At 35.0% G+C, this 18,319-nt stretch overlaps 1 protein-coding gene across 1 annotated transcript; it reads left to right on the plus strand.

Annotated features, from left to right (window-relative positions):
* Window positions 1-1,137: 1,137 nt before the first annotated feature.
* RNPC3 (RNA-binding region (RNP1, RRM) containing 3) lies at window positions 1,138-11,820 on the plus strand (the record flags this gene model as incomplete). Its single annotated transcript, XM_010288298.1, has 13 exons — window positions 1,138-1,185; window positions 2,344-2,462; window positions 3,603-3,683; window positions 4,375-4,486; window positions 4,962-5,030; window positions 6,480-6,625; window positions 7,591-7,716; window positions 8,634-8,770; window positions 9,627-9,788; window positions 9,917-10,011; window positions 10,091-10,149; window positions 10,682-10,814; window positions 11,761-11,820. Coding segments are annotated over 13 exons (1,347 nt in total), but the record flags the coding sequence as incomplete, so codon positions are not given.
* Window positions 11,821-18,319: the final 6,499 nt, after the last annotated feature.

The raw sequence follows: 18,319 nt of genomic DNA on the forward strand, positions 1-18,319 counted from the left end.
GGGCCGCAGGGCGGGGGGGCGAGTGTGTTTGCCGGATAAGAGCTCTTCCTTTTCCCCGCTCGGGCGGGAGCGGGCAGCGGCGCCGTGGCCCTGCACGCCAGGAGAGCACCGCTGAGCCCAGGCGGGGCGGTCGGGACAGCGTCTGGCACGGGGGGCCCGGCTCCCACCCGTCTCCCCACCTGCTGCAAGTCCTGTGCCCTTGGCCGCAGCTTTGGCCTCGCTTATTGTTAGTAATAAGGCTGTGGAAAAGCAGTGCAGAAGGGTAAGTAGGGATGCAGTTTCACAGGTCTGTTTCTTGAAATTTTTATTTTATTTCTTCCCTCCAAATTACAAAAATATAGGAATATTTTTCTGGTGTAAATGCTGTTTGGAAAAAGCCTTGTATTCTTACAGAACTGCAGATAAATGATGTCCACATCTTGTGTCAGGGTTATGCTTTGTTTTACAGGATGTTAAAAATACTGAGTTTGTTACAAAGATTTTCTGGATAGCTGCTCTTATGACAGTATTAATGATTTGGGGTTTTAATACTGAATTGTGTAGTGGCAAGATGAAGTAATTTTAATTGTTTGTTAAAACAAATTTAAGTTTAGGATAAACTGTATTCTGTGAGAATTTAGTCTAATTTGGAAAGCTTAATCTTTTTTAAACTTAAAGTAGTGAAAATGTTAGTTAGAAACTATCTAAACTTTCAGAGTACAACAATAGTTATGACTTTTGTAGTAGGAAAAGTATTACTTTTAGAAGTTGCTTAGATGAAAACCTGCTGCTGAGAGGTGCTGAAATTAATCCTCTTTTCGAAGGAGGAAATTTAACTTCTTTGTCAATACATACTTTCTTGCAGTTTAGGATGGCTTTTGCTTGCTAGGAAAAAAGCAACTGTTTGCCTGTGTTCTTCAAACTGCTGAGTTCCTATCCTAATTTTTGACTGCAGGAGGTGTTTGTCCTAAATTCTGAAGTAAAATGTTCTCTACTCCTTCACCTTCGCCTTACATGGGAGTTAGATAACTATTGTCTGGAAGCTTTCAAATACATATACTTGAACTTACGAATTACTTGTTCATATGTGTTTTACATGCAGATTCTTACCTTTTTAATTTGAATTCAGTATGACCATTTTTTTTCTTTGCTTTTTAGAAACATACTGCTTTTGCTACCTTTCCCAGTGAAAATGCAGCTGTGAAGGTTTGTATTGAGTCTGATACTGAATGTTTTAGCAAAGCACTTTTCTGAATTGACAGTTGTGCTCTAAAATGTTTTACACATCATGTAGTACTCAGTGTTGGGGAAAAAATTCAGAGCAATGTAATATTAGAGCTCTATTTCAGGAGATGCTTGAAGGATTTGATAAAATGAGCACTCCTGTAGAATCATAAGAAGGGTAGGTTGGAAGGGGCTTCTGAAAGTCATCTGATCCAACTTGTCACTTAGAACATGGCAAACTTACATGAGTTGAGACTGATTAGGGCCTTGCTAGGTTTGTGTGCATTTATATATAAACTATAAACCAAACATAATTTACTTGTCTCCTGCATAATTGCATATTTGCCATAAAATTCAGACATAATGATGTATGCAATTCAAGACTGCCTTGAATGCCCAACTCTGTTAAGAAAAAGAAAACTACCATGTTAATGGGGGACGCGGATGCCAGAAAGGTAGTACTAATAAGACTTTTAAAATATGAATTGGTAAAAAGCCTGTCCCCTGAATTTCCTTCTTATGTCCTGTTTTTTTTGGTGTTGCTTTTTTTTTAGGCCATACTGTAAAGTACTACTCAAAATGTTACAAAGACTATGTGAGGTGAACAGTGGTGAATTTAGGTTGCTTTGTGTCAGTCGTTAGCAGCCTGTCAGGATCCATACTAGCAGAATGCTGGAGCTTCCTAGTGTCACTGTTAAGAATCTTGATTTCAAAATTCCTAGCTATTACTAGTGGACTTCAGCATGTTTGTAGTTCATGAGCAAGTGATTAGGTACTTGGAATCACAGAGATTTACTAGGCTATGTAATAAGTATCATTGTTAAGGCTGTAGTCTCACTACTGTGTTCAGATGACCTCAGTCTCTGCAATGGTTCTAGCTGTGCAACCTCATCTTTTTTCTCCCTCCTGTCAGGGAGGAGGCTGCTAAAAGCAGGGCTGTGAAGGCAAGGAACAGTCCAGAACTACCTGTGTCTGTAGTGGCCCAGACTTAGCTTAAAGCAGTTGCGACCGCATCCTGTGGCTGCTTTGCCAACCAGTTATGCTTTGAAATAAAAAAAACAGAGAAAAAACAGTTATGCTGTGAAATAATTCTGGTGTGTTTCTTCTTCCCTTTCCTTTCTCCATTCTAATTATTTGAAGGCATTGTCAAGACTGCATCAGTTGAAACTTCTAGGTCACACCTTAGTTGTTGAATTTGCAAAGGAGCAAGATAGTGTGCAGGTACTTAGCCAGCCTTCTTTCTCAGAGAAGTGTAAAAGGTATGTGCGTAATAATTTATTTTCTGTGTTTGTGGCAAGGAAAGTAAATTCTGTATTCATGGTACTTTTGTAGGACTGATAAGTCAATGGATAAATTGTAACTATTTAGAAGTGTTAACAGGCAGGTTCAGATCTGTAAATAAGTGACTGCATTCCTCCCATTAGTATTGTTTCATTCAGTGTCATCAGGAAATAATTCCCATCCTTATTCCTATAGTTACTAATATCTTTAATCAGAAGATGGTCCTGTTTGTTCTCATTTACAGAGCAAGACTCCAGTCTGCATAAACTGACCTCTGTGTTGCACAGGTTCCCTGTGTTTAAAAAAGACTTCTACTTTTTTTTTGTGTCAGGATTATAATTTCATTTTGCTGTTAAACATTGCATGCAATGCTTTCCTGATGTTTCTTTCTTAACTAATCAAGAGTCGGGCAGAACTGACACCTGCTAGCATAACTGTATAAGACTATACTATTATAGCCACTGGCTTCTAAGCTGGAGCTGATTTGCATGTATCTAGCTTGAAGCATGAGCAGAACAAACTTAAAACTGAGTCTTCAAATAATTAAAGAATATGTGATACTTAAAAAAAAATCAGTGAATCCTAATGGTAATGTGACCAAGAACTGTGATAGTTTGGGTTTCAGTTGGCTGTCAAGTACTTAATTAAAAAAATAATTAAGCTGTATAGTTAGTCTTTCAGGTTTACCTGTGTAATATGTAACTAAGTGATAGAAGCTATGTGATAGTGCTTAATTAAAATCAACTATAGAGATTATAAGTTCTTAGTTCCACTCTCTGAATATGAACAAACTATTAATTTAATACCTTTGACTTGTATAAAGTCTCTGAACAGAGAGTAACATGAACAAATTTTAGTTCTTTTCCTGTGAGTAGATTTAAGTCAGAAGTGTTTGAATTTAAATGTGCATAAATATTTGTTTTAGAAGCCTGGCTACAATAATTATCCACGTGTATTAATTCTTAAGAATTAATAATGGCTGTAGTAATGCCATTGGTAAATTATGTTAAAAATACTAATCTGATTTATTTTTAATAGATGAGATGAAACATATTTCATATATTATGTAAGGCACCTAAATTTTGTCCAGTTTTAATTAATGCTAAATTAATTTTCAGTTCAGAAGAACCAGTGAAAGAAGAAGAGAAGAAAGAACCAAGCTGTGTTAAAATAGAGAATGGAATTGCACCCAACCATGGGTTAGTGGATTTTTTGGGTTTAATTATTTTATTCTGTTACAGTTTATTTTGAAATAAGTGTTGTGCACTGTTTGTTTTATAGTATGCTACTGTTCTACATGCATAGCTGTAGCAATTGTTATAAAGATTGCTTTAGTTCAGGTTTAGAACCCTCACAGCTGAGTAGTGACGGGTGCTTTGAGTTGTGAAGTTGTGGATTGCGTAACAGCCTTCTAGGATTATACATTTCTTTCTCAGGAAGAGTGTGAGGACCAAGTAGGTTGTCCCAGTGTTAACAGCAGAATACTGTTGACTTTTGCTTTTCCAGAGGTTACTTGTTCTTTTTTTTCCCCATTTGCGTTTTTGCATACATGAAGAATAAATTTCTTTTTGGTCTAATGAACCCAGCACTATGAGCGTTGTGTTTATGATGTTTTCTATGCTTTTGATTTTGGACATGTTGATTGTTTCTGTGTGCTTTAGGCTTTCTCTGTGTGTTGGTACTTTGGCCCAAGCCCAGTCATGCGTTAGGGGACTGCTCCCTGATATTAAAGACATAATGTAAATGGCCTAAAACTGTTCTAGGGGAAGTAATTATATTTCAGTGATAATTCAGATGTAATGAATAGTTAAATGTCTAGTAATCATTAATTATCAGTCATTATGTGGCAATGGTGCTAAGATGTCGTGTTTTTAATCTTTTTTTCCTCAGCCTCACCTTTCCTATCAATTCTTGCCTCAAATATTTGTACCCACCACCTTCAAGTACAATCCTAGCAAATATAGCAAATGCCTTGGCAAGCGTGCCCAAATTTTATGTCCAGGTAAGGAAAAAACTGAAAAAAAAAGAAAGTATAAAACCAGAAACATCTCCTTTTTCCTCTACTAATCATCCACATAAATAATTTTTGTCATAGTAAATATAAGTTAGTTTTCCTGTGATTGTGTTAGCCAATGTTCATTATTCGCTATGTTGAGATAAAAAGATGCAATTTGACCAGAAGTAACTTCATTGACACTGAAGACTTAACTGTATATGATCTCTCTAATTAGATGTGACTTGAGTACTTGGAATTTAATTCTGAGAAGTTGCTTTACTTTTTTTGATTAGCCTTTTTAGGGTGTTTCTCAGATTTACCATTAATGTTGGATCTCAAGTGTAGGCTTTCAAATTGTTTAATAACCAATGTAGTTGTGTCTTCATTAAAACTATGCTGATTTACACTTCCAGAATTTATCACCTATGATATCTAGCAAGGAACATTTTAAATTTATCTTACTTCTCTTGAATCGTTTCAGGTACTTCATCTTATGAATAAAATGAATCTTCCACCACCTTTTGGACCAATTACTGCTCGCCCTCCAATGGTAACTTTTAAAATATGTTTTAGGTGCTGTATAACTGATTCAGAATTTAAAGTGTTAGCAACATGGTAGGAAGTCTTAAGTTTAAACTTCTAAAAGTTGGAGAACTCTCTAGAGGATAGCAAATACTGCTGCATTTCATTGGGTAAGATGTGCACGTTAGTCTTCTAAAGAAATCTTTTTAACTATACTTAGAACAAAGAAATATACATATATGACAGTAGCATGGGAGTATTTCAAACTGTTGAGTATAAAAAAAAAAGGGATCATGTTACAGATACAGGAAATAAAGAATACTGTTAGCCCATTACCTTACAAAGCTGTGTGAAGTAGTTTGACCCCTGTCTGTCTTTGGAGTTCTGATTGGATTCAGATTATTAATGAGATTATACAGAGCTTTTTGGATTTAACTTGCATGGTCTCCAGGGTGTATTTTGAAAGAGGCAGGATTGAGGGGAAACTGGCAGAGGCTTTTGGGGCAGGGGGAGGGAAATAGAAATACCAGTTCTGTGGTCTCAGTTCTCTGTTGCTGTGATAGAGCAGTTTGCCAGGGGAAGATAGAGCAAGTGAGGACTTGTGTTAATAGTGATAGCCACAGTATTTGGATATAGTGAAGTTGTGCTCCACTACGCTTTGTGTTTGCCCAAACAGAACACCTGCTTCTAATAACAGGGGAGTTAGCTGGTAAAGAAAACTATGAAATAAATCTATCAAATAAATTAATTCAAACTGATTTTCTGAGAATAATTTTATTATTGATATTGGGACAGATTAAGCACTGTGAATTTAATGGCAATGCAAAAAAGAGTAGTAAGGTGAGAAGCCAGTCCTTGAAATTCCCAGAGCAGTTTCTAATGGGCACAGAGTAATTCCAGAAGACATCAGTGCCATATGGAACTGATGGTTCATAAATGTAGCTGTGTAATAAGAGTGTTGGAAGTGGGGCATTTCTTATGTCATTTTTGCAGTTTCAGTGAAAAAACTGATTTCTTTCATAAAATCCTCACTCCTTACAGATACAGAAATGTAGCTTTGGTAGGTGGTGGAAGGCTCAGTGTAGAAACTGAGATGGCTTGGGAGCTTAGGCATCCTCCCATACGTTTTGACCATATTCTTCTGAGGAAAGTCCTTAAAGCTGAGTGTAAAATAAAAACCCAAGGCCATGGTTGCTATGTTGAGGGTTTTTTTAACTCCTCAAATTAAACGACTGAAAATGTTCACTGTTACACTTGAGAAAGCAGCAAATTTTTTTCTTGTGGAAAGTTTTCATTAGTAATGTAGCTTAGCAAAATAGCATCTAGATCCCTATAAACATACTTCTAAAAAAATGCTTCCTGTAATTTTCTATTTTATTGCTTTGACTGTTTTTATTATGTAAAGGAAGACAAGATATGACTTTTTTTTTTCCTTAAAACGTTTAGTTACTTTTTTAAACTTTTTCCCCATAATTAGTATGAAGAGTATTTACCAGTGCCTGTGCCACCTCCCCCAATCCCACCTCTGCCTCCTGAAGAACCTCCTTTGCCTGAAGAAGAGGAGCAGCTATCTAGTGGAGATGAATCAGAGTATGAAAGCGATAATGAGGAGGAAAAGGAGAGGTATGCATTTTAGTAATATGCAAGCTTTTGGGCTCTTTTAAAGTGGTGTTTTTGCTTTTCTAACTTTAGTTCAGCAAATGGTGGAATCTGTTAATGTTTGCAGTGTATAGATGATCTTTCCAGATGCTTAAGGAAGCTCCAGAGTGACTTAAAAACAGGAGGACAGTGCTGTTTTCAATCACAATAAGAGAAGGAAAATGGCCAAATGGTATGCAAATTATCATTTGTTCCCATGTGCAAAAAACAAAAACCCAACAAAACAAAAACTCAGAATGAATAGAGTGTGCAGATATAAGGAAGCAATAATTAGTTTATTTTCTGGATTCTTCATTTTTTCACATCTTTACTAAGTAAACTACTCAGCCTGAATGGTATGTGCACTCTGACTTCCAAAATGTTCTTTGTACATCAGTGTATATTGCTAGGAGTAGTAATAATGAGAGGTTGTGTGTGCTAAGGATTCTCTTGCAGTTTTGGGACTGAATTACATCATAGCTGTTTTTTTAATCTTTAAACTAATACTAAATGATGAAGTAATTTTCGTTATTTGCTATTTAAACTGAAAAGTAAATCAGAAAGTCCCTATGCTATATTCAGAAAAATATATGCATTTGAAAAAAGGCACTCCTGTTGACTGGAAATACTATTATAAAAAAAGGTTCAGCTTGGGTCATCTTAGCATTTCTACAGCTTCAGTGTCCTAATTATGTGCATACTTGGGGAAGGAAGGGGTATTATTGAACTCGTTACGATTTTGATTGGTCACTTAAGTGCTCTGTGTATATTAATTTGCTATGTGTTATAGTTTATTAATGTAGTTTTGGTCTTAAGGTAGCTAGATGTATAACTGTATTCTAAAAGCTGTATTTCAAGGGCTTTAAGGAAGGGAGAAGGGTTTTCAAAATGAGTATTTTCAAATAAACTGTAAACCACTTTGATTCTTTTTTAAATTTTGTTTAAAATAGAATGACCAAGTTGATGGAATTGGCAACCCTTCAGCCTAAAAGACCAATAAACACAAAGAGGCGTGGTGTTAGAAAAAAGCAAAGAATTAAAGACTTACTGAATGTTCCTGTGTGTACTCCCCACAGGTTTGTATTATTTCTGTGGTTTTTGCACTTTTTCAGAAGATTATTCCTTTTACTAAATGATATTCTGTGTATCATGTTTGCTTTAGTGTTGCTGTTCTAAAACAAACATTCTTCACTCATACATAAATTTGGTAGTGGAGTTGGTCTTCCCTTATCCTTATGCTAGGTTATTTCTCTAAAGATCCAAATTTTTGTGTAATTTGAACTCAAGTCTGCTCAACAATGTTAATCTGTAAAGTATGTAAAGCTCTGTGTTTGTTTGGCTATCAAACCAATAAAAATCCTTGTTTTTTATGAAAAAAAATTTAATATCACACCCTTGACAGAAGCAATCTGGATTTATTCTTTGGGATACTTCTTAAAATAAAAATGTAAAATAAATTTTAAAACTTAAACCAAATCAGTTTTTATACTTCCAGTATAAGTTTGGGTTTTGAAACTGCAGTGCTATGGCACAGTAGACACCATTGTAGTGTTTCTGTGTAGTGATGATCAGTTGTGAATGTATTTTTACCAATAGCTGCTGCCTTCCTCCAAGTGATTTGCTATATTTTTTGAAAATCTGATCTACTTTATACATTATGTGAGAGCATCAGCAAGGCCTGTTATTTTTTTGTATTTTAAGTTATTGATAAAGTTTTTCATAAGTGCCTGTCTGTACTGTAATGTGGTATGTAATTCTTGTTTTTGCTCTCACTGCCAGGCATACCTACTGTGTTTGCAGTGTTTTAATCAACTTGAACTGTATTGGGTGAAACTTATGAAATGGAGAACTCGTGTATTTGTGGTAAATACACAGTATATGTGTAAATATATGGTAAAACAACAGCATAAAATCTATCTGGAAGAAATCTTGTATTGGACTATGCATTCTTCAGTGTCTGAATCTTTAATTAACATGCAGTTGTTTTAAACAGTAATTTGCACGCTGCACTGTCACCTTCAGATGTCTTTGAGCAGCCACATCATGTAGGTCATAAAAAAATTGAGTTCCATATTACTACTGACATCCCAGCTGTTCTTCAGATAAACTCAGAAAAAGAAGAAAAAAATGGTAAGAAAGTTCGTATTTCAAATATGTTTAATATTAAATTCATGTGGTTTCAGTGTGTAGCAGGCTGCTGAAATTTAGGCCAGGGAATTCTTTTCTTTTGTAATGGAGCTCTCTCAAATAGCATACATCAGGGTTTGTTTAAGAACACCAACTTGTGTCTTGTCTATATTTGCTTTTTTCTCCCATGTTAAAGCACAGAACTCTGTGCTTTAGTACAATAAAGGATCTAGAGGATTTTAAAGGTCTCTTTCTCTCCTGTGTGATCTGTGGTTTTATGGTGAGTTGCACACTTTTAAATATTAAGGTGTCTTTAGCAAATATGCTACAAATGCATTCTCGGTATTATATAGCTTATTATACAATTGGATAGATTATTATACAATATATCAGGCTAATTTCAGATTTTCCTTTTCCAGCTCTTAGAAAGCAGCATTCAAATGATTGCCAACTCCTTCTCTGTGATGCACTGATTATTTGCTATAAAAATGCTGGCAATAATAGCAATGAGGTGTGATGGTTTCTTATAGAGTTATGGTCAGTCAGTATTTCTTGGTACTTTGGAGTAATATACAGTTTCTTTGGAATGGATAAATGCTTGAACAGTGAGGCTAGTTTTACCTTAACTGGCATGTGCCATGGCTTTTATTTGTAGCATGGTTGTTTTTATAGGACCATCTAGAGCAGCTGTGTTTGTCAAACCAGGGATTAAGACTCATTTCTTTAAGGCTGTGTTCTAATTGCTTTACCAAGTCTACTATATTAAAATATTACTGAAAGGAGCATACTTTTTTTGCTTGCTGTTGATCCTCTTGTGAATAAACATACAAACTACTTATACAATGTGTTGAAATTTCAGACCTTTATGCAACCACAGAACAAATCAATAATACAGGCTTTGGAAGGATCTTCCCAGCTCCTAGCCCAAATGATAAAATGGAAACTGAAGAGGAGGAAGATGAAATACCATCGGAATTTATTTCTAGAAGGGATCTAGAGAAAAACAGACTTTCTAGAGAAGGTATAACTCTGAGAATAAATTATTTAATCATAGCTCTTTGATTTGTTGCAACAAATACTTCAATTTTCTTTGGAAAAATACAAAGTAAGTAAATCAGCTAAAACATTGTCTGTTTTTCTGTCTTTAAGAAATGGAAAAATTTTCTGTTTTCAAAAACTATGAGCCAGGTGATCCAACTTGCAGGATATATGTGAAGAATTTAGCTAAACAAGTACAAGAAAAGGTAGGTAAACAAGCAAATTGAATATTTGTCAAAAGGGCTTTTTATCAGCTTTCCTCTTATACCTACCCATTAATTTCAGGATCTCAAATTCATTTTTGGAAGATATGTTGACTTCCAGTCAGAAGTGGAACGAAATATGTAAGTTAATTTGGTACTTGGTTAAAATTAAGCCTTTTATGTTAACTTCTATAATACTGGTGAGAATTGTGATTTAAAAAGTAGTGATCTTTACTTTTTGCTTTATGCTCCTGCATAAAGAAAAAATCTGTTTTGTCTAGAAATCTTCATTTATCACAAGTACGGAAAGAGAATTATTTTTTGAACAGTGTCTGAAGACCCTACCATTTTGCCCTTATTTTCATTACCACATTTACTGTTCATTGCCTGAGGAACGCAGAATCAACAGTGTAGATGATTGTGTGTATCTGATCATTTTGCATATGTCCATATTTACTACAGTTGCATACCAATTTGACATCCTGCAGTCTAATATCGCTTTTTACTAAATGGTTGCCCTGGGGAAAATGGTCTCCCATGACATAATTCCTGCTTGTAGGCTCTGCTCCTATCTCTATTTCTCCAACTTGAAGGCTGAGAATTATATTTGTACTGTGAAATATGAAAGTGTGGTTAAACATGAGTAATTACCAATTCTCAATTTTTCCTCTAGGTTTGATATTCGTTTGATGAAAGAAGGCCGTATGAAAGGACAGGCTTTCATTGGACTTCCTAATGAAAAAGCAGCTTCTAAAGCTTTAAAAGAAGCAAACGGATATGTCTTATTTGAAAAACCCATGGTGGTTGTATCTTTTTTTTCAAACATTTACATTATATTCTTTGTAATCTGTCCATCAATCTCTAGTTTTGCTGCCATAGTGTTCTACTTACTAGAAATCTATGGAAAGAGGAGATACCTTAAGAAAACCAGGCAGCATAGCATAGTGTACTATTGTTAATTTTATGATAACTGAAAAATATGTAGAGGCAGCTCATGTGAAATAGGAAAGTAAATGTGCTTTATTTAAGACAATAAAATTGTCTTCTGTGGTCTTGAATTTGCAGGATCAAAAGATAACTTAGCTTGTATGACCATCGTGTCTATATTAAGTAGGCTTTTTGACTTGTTTAAGCCTGTGTTTACAGAATTAAGAACATAAATGTTCCTGTTGGGGTCAGTGGTCTCTGTGTAGACTTACTGTCCAGCTGGAACTGTCAGTTACTTTTTCAGCCTCTGTAACATGTTGGAATTTTGACTCTTTTTGATTGCATGTCCCTATTTTTTGTCTGTAAGTCCTTTCTTATTTTTCACTGAAATGTTTCATAGTTTATTTCCTTTTCTTTGTATTCTTGTTCACCCCAACCTCTGTTCCTTTTAGTTTTTTTCCTCACAAATCCATACATCAAACTTATGTAATTAACATGCTGGAATGGAGGATTGTAAATATGAAGCATTTGTCCTGCTGTAGTTACTCTGTTTGCACCTAACCCGTTCCCAGTTAGTCCTCCTTATTTACTTAGTATTGTAAACTCTGGGCAGGCTCTCTTAAATTTTTTTTGTACTGCGGATCAGTAAAGTCACAGTGTTTCACTAATGGACACTATTGTTATAATATTTAATTCTGTAGTAGAATTGATGCACAGATAAAGGCCACTTTTTAAACTATCTTTTGTTGAAATAATACTTATTTTTTTATTTCTTGATTGGCTTCTGTTTATCATTGACACTTGTAGTCCTTAACAGAATATCAGCAATTTGCTCGTTCAGCTAGACCAAAACAGGATGCCAATGAAGGGAAAAGAAAAAAGTAGAACACTGCACAAGGTATGGATTCTTTGCCTGAAAATGAAAATAAAGAAATAGGCTGGGTTTTTTTGTTAATTTGTTTCGTTGAGGTTTTTTTTTTTGTTATCTTTTAATAGCTTCTTTAGGAATAGTGATGGTGGAGGGGAAATGTTCCATACAATTTTCTTTTCCTAAATGTGCACTTATATCTGAAAACCAGAATGCAAGGTACATAGTTGGCGTAAGTTTAAAATGTTTCTTCCTCCTCTCTTTAGAAACTTGGAGACTGCCATGTCCCTAATCCTGATATCCTAGGGCAGTTGTCAATTTCTCTGATCCTTAATCTGGAGATCCAAGGAGAATAATTCTGTAGAATCGGACCACTTACCTTTTAGTAATCTTCTGGGGCTTTGGCTTTTTGCTTTGCCTCTTTTTTCCTTTCCTTCTGTCCCTGCCATTGTGAAGTGACCCTGAAGAACTGTTTCCAGCAATAAACTCAATTTTGCTAGCTCTGTAAAGGACCTTTGGTTTTGCTAACTTTGGAAAATGAGATCTTAGTGCTGCTGCAGCATCCTTTAAACTTGTCTGATTTAGGAAAGGATATAATGTCAGAAAGTTGTACTTAATGTTGCATTGATCAAGGCTTTCTTTGTTGTGGAATGCATAAGTCCTGATTTTTGGCATTATTGTCTAAACTTGATGGGAAAGTAACTTTTAGCAGAAAGTAATCACTATTTAACTTTTTCCTATCATATAGCTTTACTTCATTACAGCTTACTCTCACTATTTGCTTTACATGAGAATAACTCAGGCAAAATAAGCTCTAATTTAACTGTGAGGGGCTTCATGGCCTAAAACCATTTGAGTAGTGAACTGTCTGAAATTAGAACTGGTGCAAGAATTAGAAGCACTTATTTATCAATCTGCACCCTCTGATAGATCAGCTACCGCAAATTTAAAGGGCATTTAACTTAATTACAGGTTACAGTTGGGCATCACTCTGGTTATGCCTCCACCTAAGACCAAATTAACTCAAAGCTTAGACTGAATGCTTCTGAAACATTCTACTTAATCCATTATGTGTCTTTAATCTGGATGTTTTGATCAGGGTTTTTTCCAAAGTAACAATGAAGTTTGAAATAAAGGATGTGAACAGCTGGTTTTTATTTTTAAAAATCGGTTGGAGACCCCACAGTGTGGTTATTGGGAAGGTAGTATTTCTATTTATAACAATTACCTCAATTGTAGGTTTCTTGTTCTGTCAGTTGTCTAAGGATTTTTTCATCAGATTATAGTTTAGCTTGTTTCCCTCATTTCTGAGATGCTCTTTGGTCTTACCACTTACTATTTTGAGTTACTGATTTGTGGTTTGCAAAATCTGTATTTTATTTTATCAAATTAAAGATCACTTTTTTTACAGGCATTCTTCTGTATTGGTCATTGAAAAGAGACAAATGAGCTTTGGCTAAAGTATTCTGTTAGGAGCAAGGGTTTATGGGAGTGTTTCAGTCTTGTTTCTTATTCCTTCCTTGTTAGAAAAAAACCTTGTATTTATATTATTTTATCCAGTGTCTAAGAAGAAAATTATTAAGGTTTCTTTAAATGCAAAAAAGAAACTTGAAGTATTTTAGCTGTTGGAAAGCCGTATAAATGAGGTCTAAACACTTTTATTCTTCTAGGAATTCCATGTCTTTCCAACTAATTTTGTACATTAACTTAATTCTGACTTCACTAAACGTGATAAATAATACTTGAATTACATAAAGAAAATAACAAGGTGCTTACTTGGTTATTAATCATGTTGATGGTCAACTCAGAAGCTTTTTTCAGAGTGAGCAAACATATACTTATGCAAGACTTATTTGTACACCTGAAAGTCTTACATGAGTTACATTAAACCAAAGACACCAAGGTATCATGGGCAGAACTTCTTCCTTACTTTGACCATTTGTGTGTAAAGATCACAGAATGTGCCATAGACTAATACAGATTTCTAGGGATCCATGAGGTTTAATTAAAAGTATTTATTTCACTTCCCAACTAATGATGAAACTGAACCCTATTTCTGCATGACTATGTTTTCCTGTTCCTACTGGAATATTCTGATGGATGCTGATTTATGATGCAAAATTCTGTTATAGAAATCTGAGTCTGTAAGGAAAAACAGTGTCAGAATCTCATTTGAAACATAAACATGCATATAAAGAAGCTTATGCAAACAATTGAGGGATTTCAAATTTTGATCTGTATCCTGCATCTCAATGTTGTTGTTAATTTTTAACAACTAAAGTGACATAAGTTAAACTTTTGATTATTTTTAAACAGAAAGAAGCTGTGTTAAATTTATGAATGTTATTGCAAATATTATTATTTTTTAGTATTTTCTCTACAAAGGCTTTATTATTTGTAGAGAAAATAGTATTTTTATAAGCCACGTGTATTATGTAACTCCTTGCTGGCTGAAATGTCTTTTTCCTGATGGACTGGCAAAAATTTCAGTTAGTATTTGGGGTGACTATTTTTTCTGTAGCTAAAATACTGCTTTTTGGGAGAAAGGTTATGTAGAAGACACTGATCTTGAGAGGTCTCCAGTTTCTTCATAGGGAAGTGACTTGAAAGCCTGCATTGAATGGAAACATGATTGGGTTTTGGACCTGATGGAAAAAGTGAGTCTGTAAAATGGCAAAGACTTGAAGGAGAATTAATGAGACAGAAAAATCTGGTGTTATCCTAGTAGTTCCAAGTTATCAAAAAATGTATTTACTTTTGAATATGGAGTTTAGTGTTGGACTCATCAGCCCTCATTAAATCTCATAAGGGGTCAAAAACTGTATTATATCGAAGAGGCATATTTGCTTTTGATAGGTAGCATAAAGTTATGTGTATGCAATACTGAGAGTCAAGTAAAATTAAACCACATTCTGCTGTTCTTCTTTAGAAACATTCCTGCGTAAATACTGCAGTAATACTGTCATGCAGAGTGTATCCTTTCTTGTTGTATCCTTTTTTGTGCAATATTTCCCATAGCACTCAACTGCATCTAAGTTTTCATATAGAGTAGGTGTGGGGAGGAGTTTACATATTTTAGAGCTTGAACTAATCTGGTAATTTTAAAAGCAAAGGGCACTTTTTTCAGGGGGGAAAAGGAGGAAAAAAAAAAAAGGAGTTGTCTGTGTTGTGTGAATAGACACAATGAAGGTTCCTAGTCTTAAAAGGTGGATTCCACCTTCTTCCTCAAAGGTCATATAACTTGCTGATTTGTGGTCCAGTTCCTTAGCTTGTATGAGCTAGAAGTGTTCCTTCTACTGATATATGTGGAGCTGTGCTGAGTGCACACTGGGAATGTCGCCTTGTTTTTCTTTAAATACATATAATAGTACATTGGTTAAAATATGTTGCAGAGCAATTCTTGATAATATTAAAGGGTTGACCAGTATTTTAGATCATTTGATGATTAACTGTTCTTCTGGTATATGAAAAACAATCTGTAGCTGACTTAGTTTGTACGTTCCTTACATTTTCTGAGTAGAGAAGAAAATCTTAACAGTATCTTGCAATGAACTATTTGGAATTGAACTCTTAATGAACTATTAGTCAGTGCTACCTTTTTGTTGGTTTTCTTTTTTTTGATCTCTGCACTGAGGTAGTGGTCTTGCCAGTGACTTACATTTTTCTTGTGGGTTTCATATTACATTATTGTTTAACTTACTGTAATATAAAATTAATATAGCCTGTTTCTATTAAGTCAGATTTTTTTCATTCAGCACTTTTCTAAATACTAAGCATCTTACAATCTAGTTGTCAAAAGAAAGCATAACACTACTACTTTTAACATGCCTTTGTGATGTTCCAGGTCCCTTTTGTGTTCCATCTCTTTCAAGTATTATCAAGCTGGGGGAAGAAGCAGTAATCATCAGGACTCTTGAACTGTGCGTAGTAGCATTTCTAAAGTATTTAAGGCAGAGTATAAATTTTCTCATCTTAAAGATACCAGATATCTTTAAACTGTCACAAGACATACGAAAAATGTATGCTAGTTTGCTTGTGAAATCTCTAATAAATTATTTCCTTTCTCTTCATTTTGCCTTTTGTTTTGTTGTGGGGGTTGGGGAGGGAAGACACTTTTTTTTTTGAGGTGAACAGTCCAATTGTAACTGTGCAGCACGTTCTAGATGATTCAGAATATTTGTATGCACCTCCTTGAGGAAGACTAGCGTAACTTTCTAAAACCACGTGGGAAACATTGCAATGATGTTTTCATGGCAAGAGAGTCTAGTGGATTTAAGGAGTAAAGTATTCTGTAAAATATTAATTCATAGTTGATGATGTGGTAACAGGCTTGTGTAAAGACTTTAGTTTTGTCATTCCAGCTGCAAACAGCCTAAATCACTAGTATTGATTGCTGGACCAAAATAAGTGTATCTTTGCTGTTGTTTCAATATAAACTGGCTTAGCAGATTACTTTGAAATGCTTTTACTTGAATTCTTGGCTAATTTGCTGCATTACCATGTGGACTGTGTAGTTGTTTGTTAGTTTATCTTTTCTGTATTTGGAGTTGTAAGCCAGGAAAAATACATGTAGAGAGGAAGTTTTATGAGAACTTCTGAAACATTTATGATGCTTAGAAGAGAGAAAAAAGTGACTTAAAAAAATATTCGAGTGTTTTGTGGCCATTCGATTATGTATAAAGCCAAGCTGTGTTCTTGGTGGCCTTATATTATTATCTTTAAATAAATAAAACATGTTCCTCACCATCCTATACTGATCAAGGAAACCACTGCAGTCCAGTTGAGAGAACTTTTTTTAAAGTCAGAACACAAAGCTTTCATTCCCTTTAATCAGCTGGGTTTTTGTCTACCTGTTTCTGCTGGTTGGTTTTTGGTTTGGGTTTATTTTTTCTTTCTCTTGGAACACTTGTTCTGTTTGATCTGATATTTCAGGTCAAATGACCTCTTTTTTTTAAAGTCATTAGGGCCAGCTTCTGAGATTGTACATAAGCAGTGAATGCAGGCTTCTTTCACAATTTTTCATTAGCTAATGACATATAGACATGACAACATTTCTCATTTAATTGTAAAATTTGAATATATTCTTATCACCATAATTTTCAAGGTGAGGCTGACTCAGATAATCTAACAATCATGAGTTTTACTATAGTGCTCTTGTATAAAATGACTTATTGACAGAGCAAGGATCTTGTGATAGTAGAAGCTAAATTGTATTTATTTCCTATATATAAATGTGAATTGTGTGCCTTGTCAGAATTTTCTTTGAAAGCCAAATTCAGAAGGTCATTCTCATATGCTTTTAATTCTGAAGAGATGGATTTTAACAAACCATGCATGTTTCCCCAGTGTCCTCAGCATGAGTTTGATACATAAAGCTCATCTTCAGTTCCAGTCTTTTGAGTGTTTCTTTTTCCTCAAAAAAAATTGAATCTTAGGGACTTCACTATATAGTAGTAAAAAGAAATTTTGGGTTTGAGAAGGTAAAAATAATGTCATCTGCGAAGTGGAGTTAATGTGCATTCAGAAATGAACGGTTTCTAGCTAAATTGTCCTTATGACAATAGTGACTTGGAAAATTCATAAAGACATTTCATGTTACATAGTTTGCATCTTTGTTATCCCTTTATATCTGTGGAAGGTGACAGCTGAGAGAGGACCTAATGTCAAAACTGAGAATCACTTTTCCAAACTGACATTTCCAACTGGTTCCAGTTGATTCCTTAAGTGTATCTGCCTACTTGATACAGGACTGAAGAGAACACATTTTCTGTTGCAAATACTTTGTTTTCCTTACATAGCTTACAGTTGCTACTCTTGCTTTTGTAGAACAAACACTTGAGTCCTGCAGCTCCTGCCTGAGTCTTTTACTCCATCCTAGCAAGCAGCTTCTGGTATGAGATTCTTTCACGTTACATACAGACAAGTACTCCAGTGGTGGTTTTGGCTGTTCCCACAGAAAAGAAACATTTTTCTGATAGTGATAAACTCCATTTGTTACTTCGTATGACAAACGTAGCCACTGTGGCAACATTGAAGTAGAAAATACTAGTTAATCCAGTGTAGCCTTCAAAGAGGCGGAACCCTTCCTTGTGTTACCACATTTTTAGTTTGTATCTGGATGCAGCCACTTTCCAAAGCTTTGTGACTCAATTTGTTGCATGTAAAAAGGTATATTAATAGAGGAAACATGCAATACATCCTAACACCTGCATTGAGTTACAAGTACAGAGTCAAGCTATTAAAATATTGTGTAAAAGGCCACTAAGTAAATCTTCAAAGCAGTGAAGTAGGATAACAGCAAGGTGGTGCTATACTCAAAAGACAAAAATACTTTAAAAAAAAAAAAAGTGAGGTAAGCGTATATGCTGAGAGCTTTGCCTTTCGGAAATCGATTCCAGAATGTAGTTTTTATCTTGAATCAACATAATCACATGCACTATAAGGCTTGCGGATAAGGCAGTTGATTTTACCGTATAGCGGCTTCTCCCCGGCAAAGGGCCGGAGCGCGGAGAGCAG

This window comes from Phaethon lepturus, unplaced genomic scaffold (genome assembly GCF_000687285.1).
Source record: "Phaethon lepturus isolate BGI_N335 unplaced genomic scaffold, ASM68728v1 scaffold38375, whole genome shotgun sequence".
Lineage (NCBI taxonomy): Eukaryota > Metazoa > Chordata > Aves > Phaethontiformes > Phaethontidae > Phaethon > Phaethon lepturus.